The sequence below is a fragment of the Astyanax mexicanus genome, chromosome 12 (genome assembly GCF_023375975.1).
Source record: "Astyanax mexicanus isolate ESR-SI-001 chromosome 12, AstMex3_surface, whole genome shotgun sequence".
Taxonomy (NCBI): Eukaryota; Metazoa; Chordata; class Actinopteri; order Characiformes; family Acestrorhamphidae; genus Astyanax; species Astyanax mexicanus.
In genome coordinates, this window is record NC_064419.1 from 13,082,360 (window position 1) to 13,097,274 (window position 14,915).

General features: G+C 39.3%; 1 protein-coding gene across 2 annotated transcripts in view; it reads left to right on the top strand.

Moving 5' to 3' along the window:
* brpf1 (bromodomain and PHD finger containing, 1) overlaps positions 1-14,915 on the top strand; it is a 32,397-nt gene that overhangs the window by 5,438 nt on the left and 12,044 nt on the right. For both annotated transcript variants that reach the window (XM_007260512.3, XM_022670769.2), the window contains exons 3-12: positions 1,072-1,261; positions 3,698-3,985; positions 4,749-5,260; positions 6,009-6,180; positions 6,451-6,582; positions 6,679-6,807; positions 7,337-7,730; positions 8,689-8,997; positions 9,543-9,812; positions 10,716-10,863. In XM_007260512.3, coding sequence (XP_007260574.3) covers positions 1,072-1,261; positions 3,698-3,985; positions 4,749-5,260; positions 6,009-6,180; positions 6,451-6,582; positions 6,679-6,807; positions 7,337-7,730; positions 8,689-8,997; positions 9,543-9,812; positions 10,716-10,863 — 2,544 coding nt within the window. The remainder of the gene's footprint in view (positions 1-1,071; positions 1,262-3,697; positions 3,986-4,748; positions 5,261-6,008; positions 6,181-6,450; positions 6,583-6,678; positions 6,808-7,336; positions 7,731-8,688; positions 8,998-9,542; positions 9,813-10,715; positions 10,864-14,915) is intronic.

The window sequence follows — 14,915 nt, forward strand, 5'->3', positions numbered from 1 at the left end:
TTGTCCAAGTCGCGGACGAGAGACATCTGTTATTTTAGCTGTCGCCATTCTACACTCGCTGCTGCTCTGCTGGCTTGCGCGTGCGTGTGTCGCTCTCAACCGAGTCAAATGAATCGATTCACACGTGAATCGATTCATTTGTTCAGAACACTAAGTTTATCTGAATCCTGCCACTCCGACTGCTGCGGTGTGAATCAGTTTTCTTATGAACTGAATCAAATCGCGCCTACTAATTTGACTCATTTGAAGCTAGTGACTGGGCTATGTACAGTATCGAAAGCATCGAACGCTAAAGAACCGAATCGTTTGTGATGACGTAGTATCGAAAAAGAATCGAACCTTCGGTACACCGTGCAACTCTAGGTTATATATAAAAGCTGCTTACTGTACGTTAAAAAAAATTTATATAGTTGAAATGAAAATGTAAAGAAAACAATAGCTTGCACATAACTTTAAAGAGGCACTAAACCCTAAACTATATTTTGTAATAATAGCTGAAATGTGTTCCTTTGAAGTAATAAAACATACCAGTGCTGCATAATTTTTTTATAAACCTTTCCTAACCTTTAAAAAACACTTTTTTTAAAAGCACACTCACAGGTTCAATTGTGCTATAGGTCAGGGGGATGTTTCTGTGTCCTTTGGTACGTGGACACTCAATCAATAATCCTGCCTCGTGGTGATATCTAACTTCTCAATGATGTCTCACCGCTATCAGAGGCTTACTGCTCAGCCCAATCAGCTCTCCCTCTTGTCTGCCCCTAAATGCATACAGCACCCTGTGCCCCTCTCACATTACCCTTCTTATTTTATAACATTTTTCAAAATTCAGTATCAAGTCAGCTAAAATCAGGAGGTTTATTTGCCCTTTGAATGGTGCTGTCAGTTTACAAATAAAGAAAACTGAAATTATGTAAGAACTTAAAAATCGCAATTGTAATCGAGAATCGCTCATTTATTTATTAAGATTATTATTTTATATTTTAGAAAGCTAAACCCTAACTAAACTACATGTTTTTTTTTTTATTGAACCTAAATGTCTTTTTTGCCTCCCCCACATTTACACTACAGGTACATAGATAAGTCTGTGGAGGAGCTGGATGAAGAGGTGGAGTATGACATAGATGAGGAAGACTATATCTGGCTTGACATCATGAATGACAAAAGGCGCATTGATGGAGTAACGCCGATCCCCCAGGAGGTCTTTGAGTACCTGATGGATCGTCTGGAGAAGGAGTCCTACTTTGAAAGTCACAACAAGGTTTGACTGCACTCTTCAGTTTCTACTCAGGGTTGATCTGAATTTGAATCATTAAATGAAAAAAATAAGATGGTTCTGACCCGACCCTGTTGCCTTTTGTTGATTGTTAGCATGGCTGGTGATGATCCTTAAGTTTCTCTCTTCCAGTTGAAACATATCTGTAGCTGTAAACACCTCTGCTGACTTCCTCTGAGGGCATGTAAACATCTCTCTTTGCTTCCCCATCTTCCACCAGCTGTGCTTATGACGCAAATACGTCTGTTAAACAATGAAGTCAATACACAATTTAATGGATTGGTGTTGCTTACACAGCGTTCGTATCTCAGGTTGGGCAATTTGCAAAAAAAATAAGAGACCACCAATGATGATTTTTTTCTTTTACCTATCTCTATAACCTCTGAAATATAATCAAGCGTGAGATGATGACAAGCCATCAAACCAAGCTGACTGCTTGAATTTTTGTACCAGGAGTGGCATAAAGTTTTCCAAAACAAGTGTGTAAGACTGGTGGAGGAGAACATGCTGAGATGCATAAAAACTGTGATTAAAAACCAGAGTTGTTCCACCAAATATTGATTTCTGAACTCTTAAAACTTCATGAATATGAACTTGTTTTCTTTGCATTATTTGAAGTCTGAAAGTTTTGCATATTTTTTGATATTTCAGCCATTTCTCATTTTCTGCAAATAAATGCTCTAAATGACAATATTTTAATTTAGAATTTGGGAGAAATGTTGTCAGTAGTTTATAGAATAAAACAACATTGTTAATTTTACTGAAACATATACCTATAAATAGCAAAATCAGAAAAAAATAATTCAGAAATTGAAGTGGTCTCTTATTTTTTTCCAGAGCTGTATACAGTCATATGAAAAAGTTTGGGCACCCTATTAATCTTGATTATTTTTAGTTCTAAATATTTGGGTGTTTGCAGCAGCCATTTCAGTTTGATATATCTAATAACTGATGGACACAGTAATATTTCAGGATTGAAATGAGGTTTATTGTACAGAACAGAAAATGTGCAATATGCATTAAACCAAAATTTGACCGGTGCAAAAGTATGGGCACCCTTATCATTTTATTGATTTGAATACTCCTAACTACTTTTTACTGACTTACTGAAGCACAAAATTGGTTTGTTAACCTCATTGAGCTTTGAACTTCATAGCCAGGTGTATCCAATCATGAGAAAAGGTATTTTAGGTGGCCAATTGCAAGTTGTTCTCCTATTTGAATCTCCTCTGAAGAGTGGCATCATGGGCTCATCAAAACAACTCTCAAATGATCTAAAAACAAAGATTGTTCAACATAGTTGTTCAGGGGAAGGACACAAAAAGTTGTCTCAGAGATTTAACCTGTTAGTTTCCACTGTGAGGAACATAGTAAGGAAATGGAAGAGCACAGGGACAGTTCTTGTTAAGCCCAGAAGTGGCAGGCCAAGAAAAACATCAGAAAGGCAGAGAAGAAGAATGGTGAGAACAGTCAAGGACAATCCACAGACCACCTCCAAAGAGCTGCAGCATCATCTTGGTCTGTGGATTGTCCTTGACTGTTCTCACCATTCTTCTTCTCTGCCTTTCTGATATTTTTCTTGGCCTGCCACTTCTGGGCTTAACAAGAACTGTCAAAGAACGGTTAAATTTTGGTTTAATGCATATTGCACATTTTCTGTTAGTACAGTAAACCTCATTTCAATCCTGAAATATTACTGTGTCCATCAGTTATTAGATATATCAAACTGAAATGGCTGCTGCAAACACTCAAATATTTAGAACTAAAAATGATTAAGATTAATAGGGGTACCCAAACTTTTTCATATGACTGTATATTCAATATTCATTGAGTAAGGCAAGTTTGGTGCTGCTTCTGGTTTCTACTGTGCAGACTCCGGCTGCAAATTTAACAACATGGTGGGCAATTTTCTTAATTTCTATAGATAGTAAGGTAATAGAATTATGGCATCAATATGTCTTTTACGGCCATTGTGGGGGGGGGGGGAACCCTTCTTAATTTTACTGTAAATTGAAGTCATCATACAGATAGTTTTAAAGGGAACGTATTATGCAAAACCCCTATAAACTATAAACACACTAAGCTCCACTACTCCAATCCATCCATCTGTTTTCTGTGGATCAGCTAAAAGAGTTTGGTGTCTTGGTGTATGGTACTTTCAGACTGTTGAGAACAGACCTGCAGTATTCTAACTTGTGTAAAAGTTAAAGTCAATTGGGTTCATTTCTGTGGGTCCATTTGTCATGAAATTTTGACATGGCATAAAGAACAACTACCAGACTCACATTGTTTTATATTATTGTTTGTTTTTAAATTTACCACGATAATCTGATTTACTATTTTTTAAAGCAGTCTCATCTTCTTTCATTGCTTCCATTGTCACTTACACAATCTTTGGCTGCCGTGATCTTTCCCTGACAGGGTGACCCCAGTTCCTTAATCGATGAAGACGCTGTCTGCTGCATCTGCAACGATGGCGAGTGTCAGAACAGTAATGTCATCCTGTTCTGCGACATGTGTAACCTGGCTGTGCATCAGGAGTGTTATGGAGTTCCCTATATCCCAGAAGGCCAGTGGCTTTGCCGCCGCTGCCTGCAGTCGCCGTCCAGAGCTGTAGACTGCGCCCTCTGCCCTAACAAGGGCGGAGCCTTCAAACAGACAGACGACTCCCGGTGGGCACATGTTGTGTGTGCGTTATGGATACCTGAGGTAAGTATAATGCAAGTATGACTTTTTAAAATTTCTCTGACTTTGTCTCTGTTGCAGAGCAAACATTCCCATATTGGTTGTTCTTTTAAAATGTGGTACAAAATGTCTCCGATCTGATCATGTGAACTGAAACTGGAGCCGATTTGCATAATTTTCGAAGGATGGAAATCGGGTGGAAAAGATCTGGATCACTGACTTATCACAGGTGTTGCGTTACATTATAAGTTCACTATAGAACTATAGACTTTGCTGCACTCGCGCTGTTGCATTGATTAAGGCCATCGGGCGCTCTCTATTTCTCACATCCACACACACACTCGCAAAAAAAGAAAAAAGCGATATATGCAGCCACACAAGTGCTTATTTCCTCCATTAAACCTCTCTTTTAAACTCAGTAATTCAGCAACTGAGTAACATTTTAAAATATTCTAATTTTAAAAGCATCATTTAATATTTTATAATACAGTAAAAGCCTGCCAGGCCTAATAAACCACACTACACTATTATTACTGTCTCCTTCCTTAAGAAACAAGGAAACATCAGCATTAAAAAAAAAAAAAATCATGGTCTTAATAATCTTTTGATTAATCACAGAATTGTTGTGTGAATTTGTTTTTTATTTTGTTTATTTAAGAAAAGATGCATATTTAAATGGAAATAATTTATATGGCTATTTAGTACTTGTTTACTCAAAATGAAATTACCTGGGGACAGAAAAATGTTATCGGAAGATCCCTAAACTGTAGTGATTTTCCCTCTGCAGGTCTGCTTTGCCAACACTGTGTTCCTGGAGCCCATCGACAGCATCGAGCACATCCCACCAGCACGATGGAAGCTGACCTGCTACATCTGCAAGCAGCGCGGCTCGGGCGCCTGCATCCAGTGCCACAAAGCCAACTGCTACACGGCTTTCCACGTCACCTGCGCCCAGCAGGCCGGCCTCTACATGAAGATGGAGCCGGTGCGCGAGACGGGCGCCAACGGCACCTCCTTCAGCGTCCGCAAGACGGCCTACTGCGACATCCACACCCCGCCGGGCTCGGCCCGACCACTGGGGGGCGTGGGTGGTGCCAGCACATCCCACAGTGAGGGGGAGGCCGAGGACGAGGAGGAGGTGAGCGCAGTTGGTGAAGAAGAAGGAAAGGGGTGGAGCTCAGAGAGAGCCAAACGGGCCAAGGCCAAGTCCAGGAGGAAGATGAAGAGGGCGAGGAAGATCCTGGCAGAGAGGAGAGCAGCTGCGCCCGTAGTTTCTGTGCCATGCATACCTCCACACAGGTGCATTTACCTCCGATAATACTAGAGCTGCACCAAAATTTAAATTTTTGACCCATTTTTTAATTTTTTTACTTTTACATCATTAGATTAGATTCAACCATATTGTCATTGAAAAAGTACAAGTAAAATACACAGAAATGTCACCTAATTGTAGTTTTGCTTTAAATAAAGATACTGTTTATTGCATACATGAATATTTATTGCGTACTGAGCATGTTGACATGCCAACTGTGTATATTTGCAGAAGATAGACAAGATTTCAAAAAAAATTTAAATACAATGCTAATATGTTATCTCAGCTTTAAAGCCACAATACCAACAGACACGGGAGCGTTTCTTGGCTAGGATAGAGTGGGTTAGCCCTGATTCTGCAATGCTAACAGACACGGCAGCCCACTTTGACTAGGTAAGAGTAGTTTTGCTGTGATGCTAACAGCTGAAAGCAGCCAGGTTAAAATCTGCAATGCTTAAAGGCACAGCAGTTGCATCCCCAATTTATACTGTACAAATGTACACACAAACAGGACCTGGTGAGTATAGTGTGTATTTATCAGCACCTCACTGTTTTGTTTGATTTATTTTATTATTATTTGATTCATTTTATTTTGTATTTGTTACCCACATACCGCCTTTAGTAGTGGTCTGGTTAGGACTTGTTGTATTTAGTCTCTAATTGGGAATTTGGTGTTGTAGTTCTGTTCTGTTTACTGACATCATCTTACTCCATTTCCTTTATCCATCTCTGTAGGCTTAGTAAGATCACAGCAAATCTTACTGTACCTAGAAAGAGTCAGTTCATGCAGCGGCTGCATGCCTACTGGACCCTGAAGAGACAGAGCCGCAATGGTGTCCCACTGCTGCGACGCCTGCAGACGCATCTGCAGTCTCAACGCAATCCTGAGCCTATTCCTATTCCTACGGTCAGTACACACATACACTATGGCTTTAATGAAAGCAGAATGCATTGATTTTCTTTGTTCTGCAGTAAAATGCTTACTTCTCGGCACTCTCTGCTTTTGGCGTGTTTATGTGTGTTTTATGCAAAGTATCAAAAATAAGCACAGTTTTTTTTTGTTTATTTGTTTGTTTTTTTCCGATACTTGGAAGTATTGAGACATTTTGGCCGGTGCCTTTTTTGGTGCATTTTTGATAACCAGCTCTACTATTTGTGGTATATTTTTTGTTTGTAGAGGGACACTGAAGAAAAGCATGCAGCACTCAAGGAGCAGCTGAAAGCCTGGCAGAGACTCAGGCATGACCTGGAGAGAGCCAGACTGCTGGTGGAGCTTATCCGCAAGCGAGAGAAGATCAAGAGGGAAGCGGTAAGACTTCCACACACACTGTCACTGAGTCTCTCTCAGTGTCCAGCACATGCTGGTTTATATGTGTAACTAACTATAATTTCTGTGATTGTATAGATTAAGGTTCAGCAGCTGGTCTTGGAGATGCAGTTGACTCCATTTCTGGTATTGTTGAGGAGCACATTGGAACAACTGCAGGAACGAGACACTAACAACTTCTTCACTGAGCCTGTCCCACTGAACGAGGTGGGCCACATTTACCTAGTTAGTCCCAATCCTGTGAGTTCCCTTCACTGCCTTGTGCGTTTGAAAAAGCTCTTACTTTCCCTAATAAACATCATATCCCTGAGATCTAGTGTTCAGTGTTTTCTACCGTGTGCTTTATTTCATCAAATGTTTATCAAGGTTTGTTTCTAAACACATACTTCCTCGAAAATTATGTTTCCCTCACTGTCCTTCCATTTTTTAATAATGTGTTGGGCAGCTTTTAACCTGATTTTAGTTGTTTCTGCAATCTAGCAATCCTTAGATGTTTGCTCTGCTTGATTAGTGCCAATAATTAGACTCTTCTGAAACAGATGAACATCTTTGCTACGACCACCAGCGGTTAGTTTGAGCCAGTGGGTCTCTGTTTGTGCCAGTATCTTGAGACTCTAAGTTTTGCCTTTTGCATTTTGTCATTGATTCTTGTTAAATGTAAATCAATTCAAAATTGTCCATGTCTGAATGTAATATTTAATAAATATGCTCTTGCTACGTATGTTTTTCTGCTTAGGTCCCTGACTACCTGGATCACATTCAGCAGCCGATGGACTTTCAGACAATGTGGCTGAGTCTGGAGTCTCATCACTATCTCAGCTTCGAAGCTTTTGAGGGAGACTTCCTTCTCATTGTTAACAACTGTCTGAAATACAATGCCAAAGATACGGTCTTCTACCGGGCGGCACTGCGGCTGCGGGAGGCAGGGGGCGCAATTTTGCGGCAGGCACGGCGCCAGGCTGAGCGGATCGGCTACGAGTACGAAACCGGCATGCATCTCCCCCGAGAGCCGAGCCCCGAGTCGCCCCGTGAGAGAGATCGTGAGCGAGAGAGGGAGCGCGAGAGAGAGAGAGAGAGGGAGAGGGAACGAGAACGAGACAGAGAGAGATCACCTTCAATCAATGAAGACGGTGAGTGTGTGTGTCTCTGTGTGTGTGTCTCTGTGTGTGTGTCTCTGTGTGTGTGTCTCTGTGTGTGTGTCTCTGTGTGTGTGTCTCTGTGTGTGTGTCTGTTGTCGTTTAACACTAAAGCACTGTGTACTAAAGCATAATTTTTTAATAGTAACTAAACCTCCTGACTTCAGCTGACTCCACCAAAAGGAGGGGTAATGTGGGAGATGCACTGGGTGATGTATGGGTTTAGATGCAGGGCAGGAGGGTGAGCTGATTGGGCTAAGCAGTGTGTCTCTGATAGTGGAAAGATGTGGTAGGTGGTTGGACGTCACCAGGTGGCGGTTTTATTGATTGATTTGCATATTCCAAGTACCAAAGTACACATCATCCACACCTATAGCACAGTTGAATCTGCGAGTGCGCAGCAGAGGCGCAAATCTTCACAATAAAAGCGTTTTTTGCATAATGTTTCCAGTAATTTTAAGCAGGTCTGGTATGTTTAATTACTTAAAAGAAACACATTTCAGCTAAAAAAAGTTTTAGTTTTAGTGCCCTTTTAATGTTGTCACAAGAACACAGTGATCAGGGCTAGGTTTTGTTTAAAATTGTTTGCTACTGATATGATGCTTTGAATTCGAAAGATGTTCTTAATGAAGTGGCACAAACATACTCATTGTTTGTTTGTTTGTTTGTTTGAACAAGATCGAAATAAAATGTCGTCTCTCATGGTGACAGTATGAGAATGAGATTACTCATGTCAGTTGTATAAAATATGTTGGGTGAAAATAATTATCTCTTTTCAATTTTTTTAAAATTATTATTATTTTTTTTTACAATAATAAAAAAAAAACAATTAAAAAGGTATTGTTTTGGTAGCAGCATTGAACATTTTAAACGATATCCAGCTCGACTAATGGTGTTAACAATTAATGCGCATATTTGTATTGGTTAATTGTGTGACATTCTGTATCCTCAGAGCTGATATTAGTTGAGAACCGGCGGAGGTTGCCACTTGAGGAGCAACTGCGGATCTTGCAGGAACGCTTTGATGAGGTCAACTCAGGAAAGCACAGCATCGGCCGATCGCGACGAGCCAAAGCTCTGAGGAAGGAGATGACTGTCATAAAGCGCAAGCTAGCCCATCAGCGTGAGGGCCTGTCCGGTATGGCCTGCCGCGATTCAGGGACCTCTGGAGAGAGAGCATCTGCCCTAGCGCATCATTCCTCAGGGACCACTCGCCACGATGAGGGAGGGGAGAGCAGCAGCCAGGAGATTGGTGGAAAAGGTAAAAAAATAAAAAAACCAACATGCTGATCTGAAGATTGATAGCTTCTATGGGTGCAAGAAAAATTAGTATTGTACAAATTATTATGTTTTGCAATACTGTATCATTTCTCGTTTCTCGAGTGTCAATTAGTATTTAATTTGAATGCAGATATTGTGTTTAATCCCCCCAACTGTCACGTAACTGTACTCTGCCTTTTCTTTTCTTGAGATTTTAAGAGCATATTGTCATAAAATTTGTGGTAAAAATGCTATTATTATTTAAAGTAAAACAGTGTATTGCCTTGCTTACAATATCACAATAAGCGCAATGTATTGGATCATAACCCCTATATCATGATTTGAGCTGGGTATCATTTAGAAATGTTTTATACCGATCCGTTAAATTAAATACTGATACTTAAACTACATTTGTGTGTTTCATGCAAAGTATCCTTAAATAAACAACAATGTTTTCTAGACCTTTTGGTTCTCGGTAGTACCGATTATATTCAGTTGTTGCCTGTTTGGTATCAAATTTCAATGCGATTAATGTTCTTTTTTTAGACGTCAGTGCATCTGCTTCCACCCTGGCCTCAGAAGTGGGACGCAGAACTTCTGTCCTGTTCTCCAAAAAGAACCCAAAAGCCACTGGTCCCCCAAAGCGTCCGGGTCGGCCCCCAAAAAACCGAGAGGCGCTACACAGCGTCGGTAACGTGAGCTCCAGTCCTGTCGGCCCTCCCCAGCTCACCTCTGTTCGCCAACGCAAGAGACCCCGCAGCCCCCGATCCAGCTCCAGCTCTGAGAGCGACAGTGACAATGACCACGTTCTTCTGGGTACATACTCTCACACACATACACACTTAATACATGCTTTATCATTTAATGATCGTTTTTAAAATAACTATGTTACTATGACTGTGAATGCTCTATAACTGGTAACGCTTTATTATTGTCACTTAGATTTTAGTGATTAAACAAAAATGATTAGTTTTCTCTGATATCAGTGGCCAAAATGTTCTAATGCTTTTATTCAGTCATATTTTGATATTTAAAGAAAAGTAATGTCTAAAAAAATCTGTTGGTCGAATAGGATGCCCATATTAAAATCAGTAACTCTACATCCATCCATCCGCTATCGTTTTGCTAAAAGTTAAGAGGCAGCGTAGACCATAATCCACAAAATCCCCAAATTTAATACGACTGTATTTATGTAGGTTTTTCTGGTCCAGATCAGTTGATACATTCATTTACTTATAGTGGTTCCACCCTTTGTTTGGTTTGTTTACACAGACACCTAAAACCTAAATGATCAGAGCTGTCTGGTGCTAGAGTTTGTTTAACTTCTAAAACACCTGCCTGAGAGGAATGTAATGTGCAGTTTCATCACCAGGTGGAGCTATAACATACACCTGAATGATTGATTAGGTTCTAGTTTTATGTGCTGCATCTACTGCATGTTCCAGTTTATGGCAGATTGAATTTACATATCTTGGAAAAAAAAGCATTTGTCACTTTTGTCAATCAGGTAATCAGCTTAATGTAGTTGAGTGCATAAATGTAGCTGGATATAATTGCATTTAATAAGTACTTCAGTGACCACCCTTAAATTCCATTTTGGACGTGCTCTATATAATAGTGCATTTCTAAGTCCTTGCTATGTTGTGTAAGACAAATATAGCTATAAACTCTGTGTGGCTTGTCTTCACTAATTTCATCCTCGTTCTGCCTGTGTCTCAGGTCTGCCTAGCAACGGCTTTGATGGAGGCAGTCAGCCAGTGACTGAGAGCTTCAGAGTTTATAGGAATGAGCGAAGTTTGCCTCGCTCCAGCTCCGACTCAGAGTCCACCACCAGCAGCAGCAGCAGTGCAGCCTCCGACAGAACCAGGTACACACACACACCTGATGGATGGATATTGCTGGTTCTGACTCTAGAAACCATTACATTTGATTGCGATTTAGAATACAGATTATCAAACGATGCATATTTTCCTTCAATACAGGATTTTTTTTATCTTGTTGCGTGTCTACTTAGTTTTTTTAAATAAAGTATCTGTAATTATCCATAATGAATTATGCTATTCAGTAGACTGAAAGAAGCATAGTTATTTCAATTAATTAAATGATTCTTACACAAACCTAGGATTAATGTTAGAGTAATATTAAAACCAGCTACAAGGAACAACAAAAAAACAAGAAGGTGATTAAACTGCACACTCAGCTCTCAGCTCTGAGAAATAAAACCTCTTACAGAGAACTGGCTCCATCATTAGCCTTTCCACACTACTGTATACTGCATTTCTTGGTGTGGTGGTAACAACTGATTGTTAGTTAGCATAAATTCTAACAGTTAGTTACACTCGACTGTAACCAAGAGAACTTGGAAGCTTTTCTGTCCTTAGTCTAGTTCTGTCGTACCAACATGTGGCATAGTAACAAGTTAAGATGATTATTTCGACTGATGGCCAATGTGCCCTTCTGTGTTGAACCTTAGCCGTAACTACACGTATTCTGCACATCGCCGCATACCCTACACAGCACCCTACACTGTCATAAGATGTGCACCTCCCCAGAAGTAACTACACTTCACGCAATGCGGATAGAAGCAGCTGTGCATTTTTTACCTTTGTGCTTTAAACTGAGGAGCATCACAAACTCATGAAGCCAGAAGCATCAACTCACCCTGCTGCATAGGGTGCTCGCACAGACTACACCGTAGAGAACGCTCTAATTTGATGCAACAGGGGGCATTTATACTTCTGTTTGTGCATTTGTGACCCTGCATCAATTTTAAGTTTTTCCACACACTACAGTTTTACAGTGTAGTAGTTTTATAGTCAGTTATATGCATGATGCCTTCCCCTAGTTACCATTTCAGAATAACATTTACATTTTAGGCTCGACGCAGAAGTATAAACCAGCTAGGGCTGGGCAAAATATTGAGATTTTAAAAAATATTGAGAGATTTTTATATGAGATATGAGATGGGACAATATTGTTTATATTAATATAAACTATGTTGTGTAGCTCCTTATATGTAACATTGTTTCAGCCCAGATTAATAGAAATTTAAAAACTCAAACTGCACTTTAGGTGCCATTTTTATATTTCCAAAAACACACTGTATTTGTGTGTGTCCCTTGTTTTTAGGCTGCTTTAAGTGGATTTAAAACTTTTATTTGAAGAATCTGTTTATAACCAACCAAATAGCCTTTTACTTGTTAATTAAATAAAATGCTGCTAGAACATTTTGGCTAGTCTAATATACAACATTTGGCACTGAATGTGAATACCAGTGCCTGTGGAAAGTCTGGAACTTGTAGATTTGTCTCTAAAGTGTCTTTCTTTGTCTCTGGAGGTTTTTACATATTGGGATGAAAAAATATAGAGATAATACATCTCTGGATAAAATTCAGAGACCACTTCAGTTTCTGAATCAGTTTCTCTGATTTTGCTATTTATAGGTAAATGTTTAAGTAAAATTAACATTGTTGTTTTATTCTATAAACTATGGACAACATTTCTCCCAAATTCCAAAAAAAAAATATTGTCATTTAGAGCATTTATTTGCAGAAAATGAGAAATGGCTGAAATAATAAAAAATAACTTTTAGACCTCAAATAATGCAAAGAGTTTTCCACCAAAGTTCATATTCATCAATAGTTCAGAAATCAATATTTGGTGAAATAACTGGTTTTAATCACAGTTTTCATGCATAGATATTATTTTTTTATTCATGTTGCCCAGCCTTAAGTCTGACTATGTTTGTTTGAATCACAGTTTTGAAACGAGTCACAGTTCAAGAATAAGCAAAATTCCAATATTTCCTTGTAACATATTTAGTTTCATGCCTTTGATGGATGACTCAGTTTAGGATGACTCTGCTGTATGTATATAGTGTGACCTGTAAAAAGTATTAATAACAGAATTACCTGTTTGTTTTCTTCCTGTATTTTTTTGTTTAGAAAGGCATTACAGAAAAACATAGAGTTTCTTATTATATTATATACAGAGTTTTAACATTGCCTAAAATTATTGAGCATCCATAACAAAACTATATACATCCAGGGAGTACATTTGCATATCAGAAAATCCAGAGCAACAGTCAAAAATGAAAATGAACATAAATAATACATTTATACTAGGGGTGTCACGATTCTCTAAATCCTCGATTCGATTTCATTTTCGATTTGAGGGTCACGATTCGATTCGATTCTCGATTTTCTTGTTTTTTTTCTCTTGTTATTATTTTATGCCTCATAAAATTTAAACAATATATTTATTATTATTATTATTATTATAAATATTATAAATATTATTATTATTATTTATTAAGATATATATGGTAATGCCATCTAGTGACTTTTTTTGGTAGCAACAGTGTGCACTATTAAAACAAGCAGTTTATCAGAGCTGTGTGTGGATGGCTGGTGAAACTGCTCATTACATGAAGCTGCAGTTCTTCATCCAACCACTAGTCGGAGCTGCAGCAGCACAAGCCCCGCTCTCTTCACTCAGTCACTACTTCAGTACAGCCCAGCCACGGGCTACAGAGCTCAGCCAGTCCGTTTTTACTGTTTCTGTAAACAAATAAAGGTTTTAACCCCACTAACCGGATAATACAGCTCACTACAGTTCATCTTTCAGCCCAAGCAGCTAACAGCAGCAGGTTAGAACAGCCGACACGGAGGCACTGCTCGGATTACATTATAAACAGGTCAGTTAGCGCGCTGCTAACCTCAGGATGTTTATAACTACGGAGTTTAGTGGACACACCACGGCCGCCAGGTAAGTCTTTTAAAGGCTACTGAAGACTATTAAAGGCTATTAGAGTGTAACCCCTGGCTCCCAGGGGTTACAAGAGGTTATTGAAAGCATTATTGGGGGGCAGAAATCAGTACAGGCTGGTTAGATAAGTGATGTGGGTATTGTCTTATAAATATTTACACATAACTTATATCTCTCCTGAAAAGCTTTTATTTTAGTCAGAAACACGCTTGTGTTTACTTTATCTGAGAGAAAGATGTTTTTTTAATTCAATGGAAAGCAACAGGTGTAGTCAATTATAAGTTTAAGATTTTTAATCCACCTCACTGTGATCTATAGTCAGTGTTCTCAAGTCACACTGACACACGCATTTCAGCGAGTTCACACGCTCTCACCTGCGCGCACCCACCCCTCCGTTAGATACAGATACAAAACCTGCGCGCCCAACCCCCGCCCCCCCTCCCCCGTTGGACAGATAAAAACAGTGATCACACTCCCGCCGACTGCGCTCATGCAGTGGCTATCTCTATTTAAATGAATAGGATGCGCTGTGTTGGTGCCGCGCCATTTGCGTAGCGCGCTGCGCTATTTGCGTAGCGCGCGCGGGAGGGATCGTCGATCCTCTTTTTGACTTCGATACTCGAGATCGTGACCTCATTTCGATTCGATTTCGATAAAATATCGAGATCGTGACACCCCTAATTTATACATAAAATAATATATCCAGTCCTTATATTACCTTAAACAAACCAGGGTTACATCATTAGCTTAAATTACAGCTCAAGTGTTTCCTTCTATGTATATTTCTAACAAGTCATCTAGTCTTATTTCTAATATATACTTTGTCCATTTATTCCAGTGTTTTTTTAAATAAATCCATTCTTATATTCACTGAGAATGTTACCTTTTTCATTAGATAAATCTCCTTAGTTACATATCCAGTCATCTAATGTTGGTCCTTCCTGTTGCATCCATTTTCTGGTCAGAGCTTTTTTTTACTGGCTGCTAAAAGAACAGCCAGCAAGTATTTATCTATTTGATCTATGTCAGGGTGAATATAGCCTTAATACAACATCTTACAATCTAAAGGGCACTCCATTCTAAATATATGTTGAGGAGCTTGCAATATATCGTCTCAAAACAGCTGATCAGCTTTTCTTTATTCAGCAACTC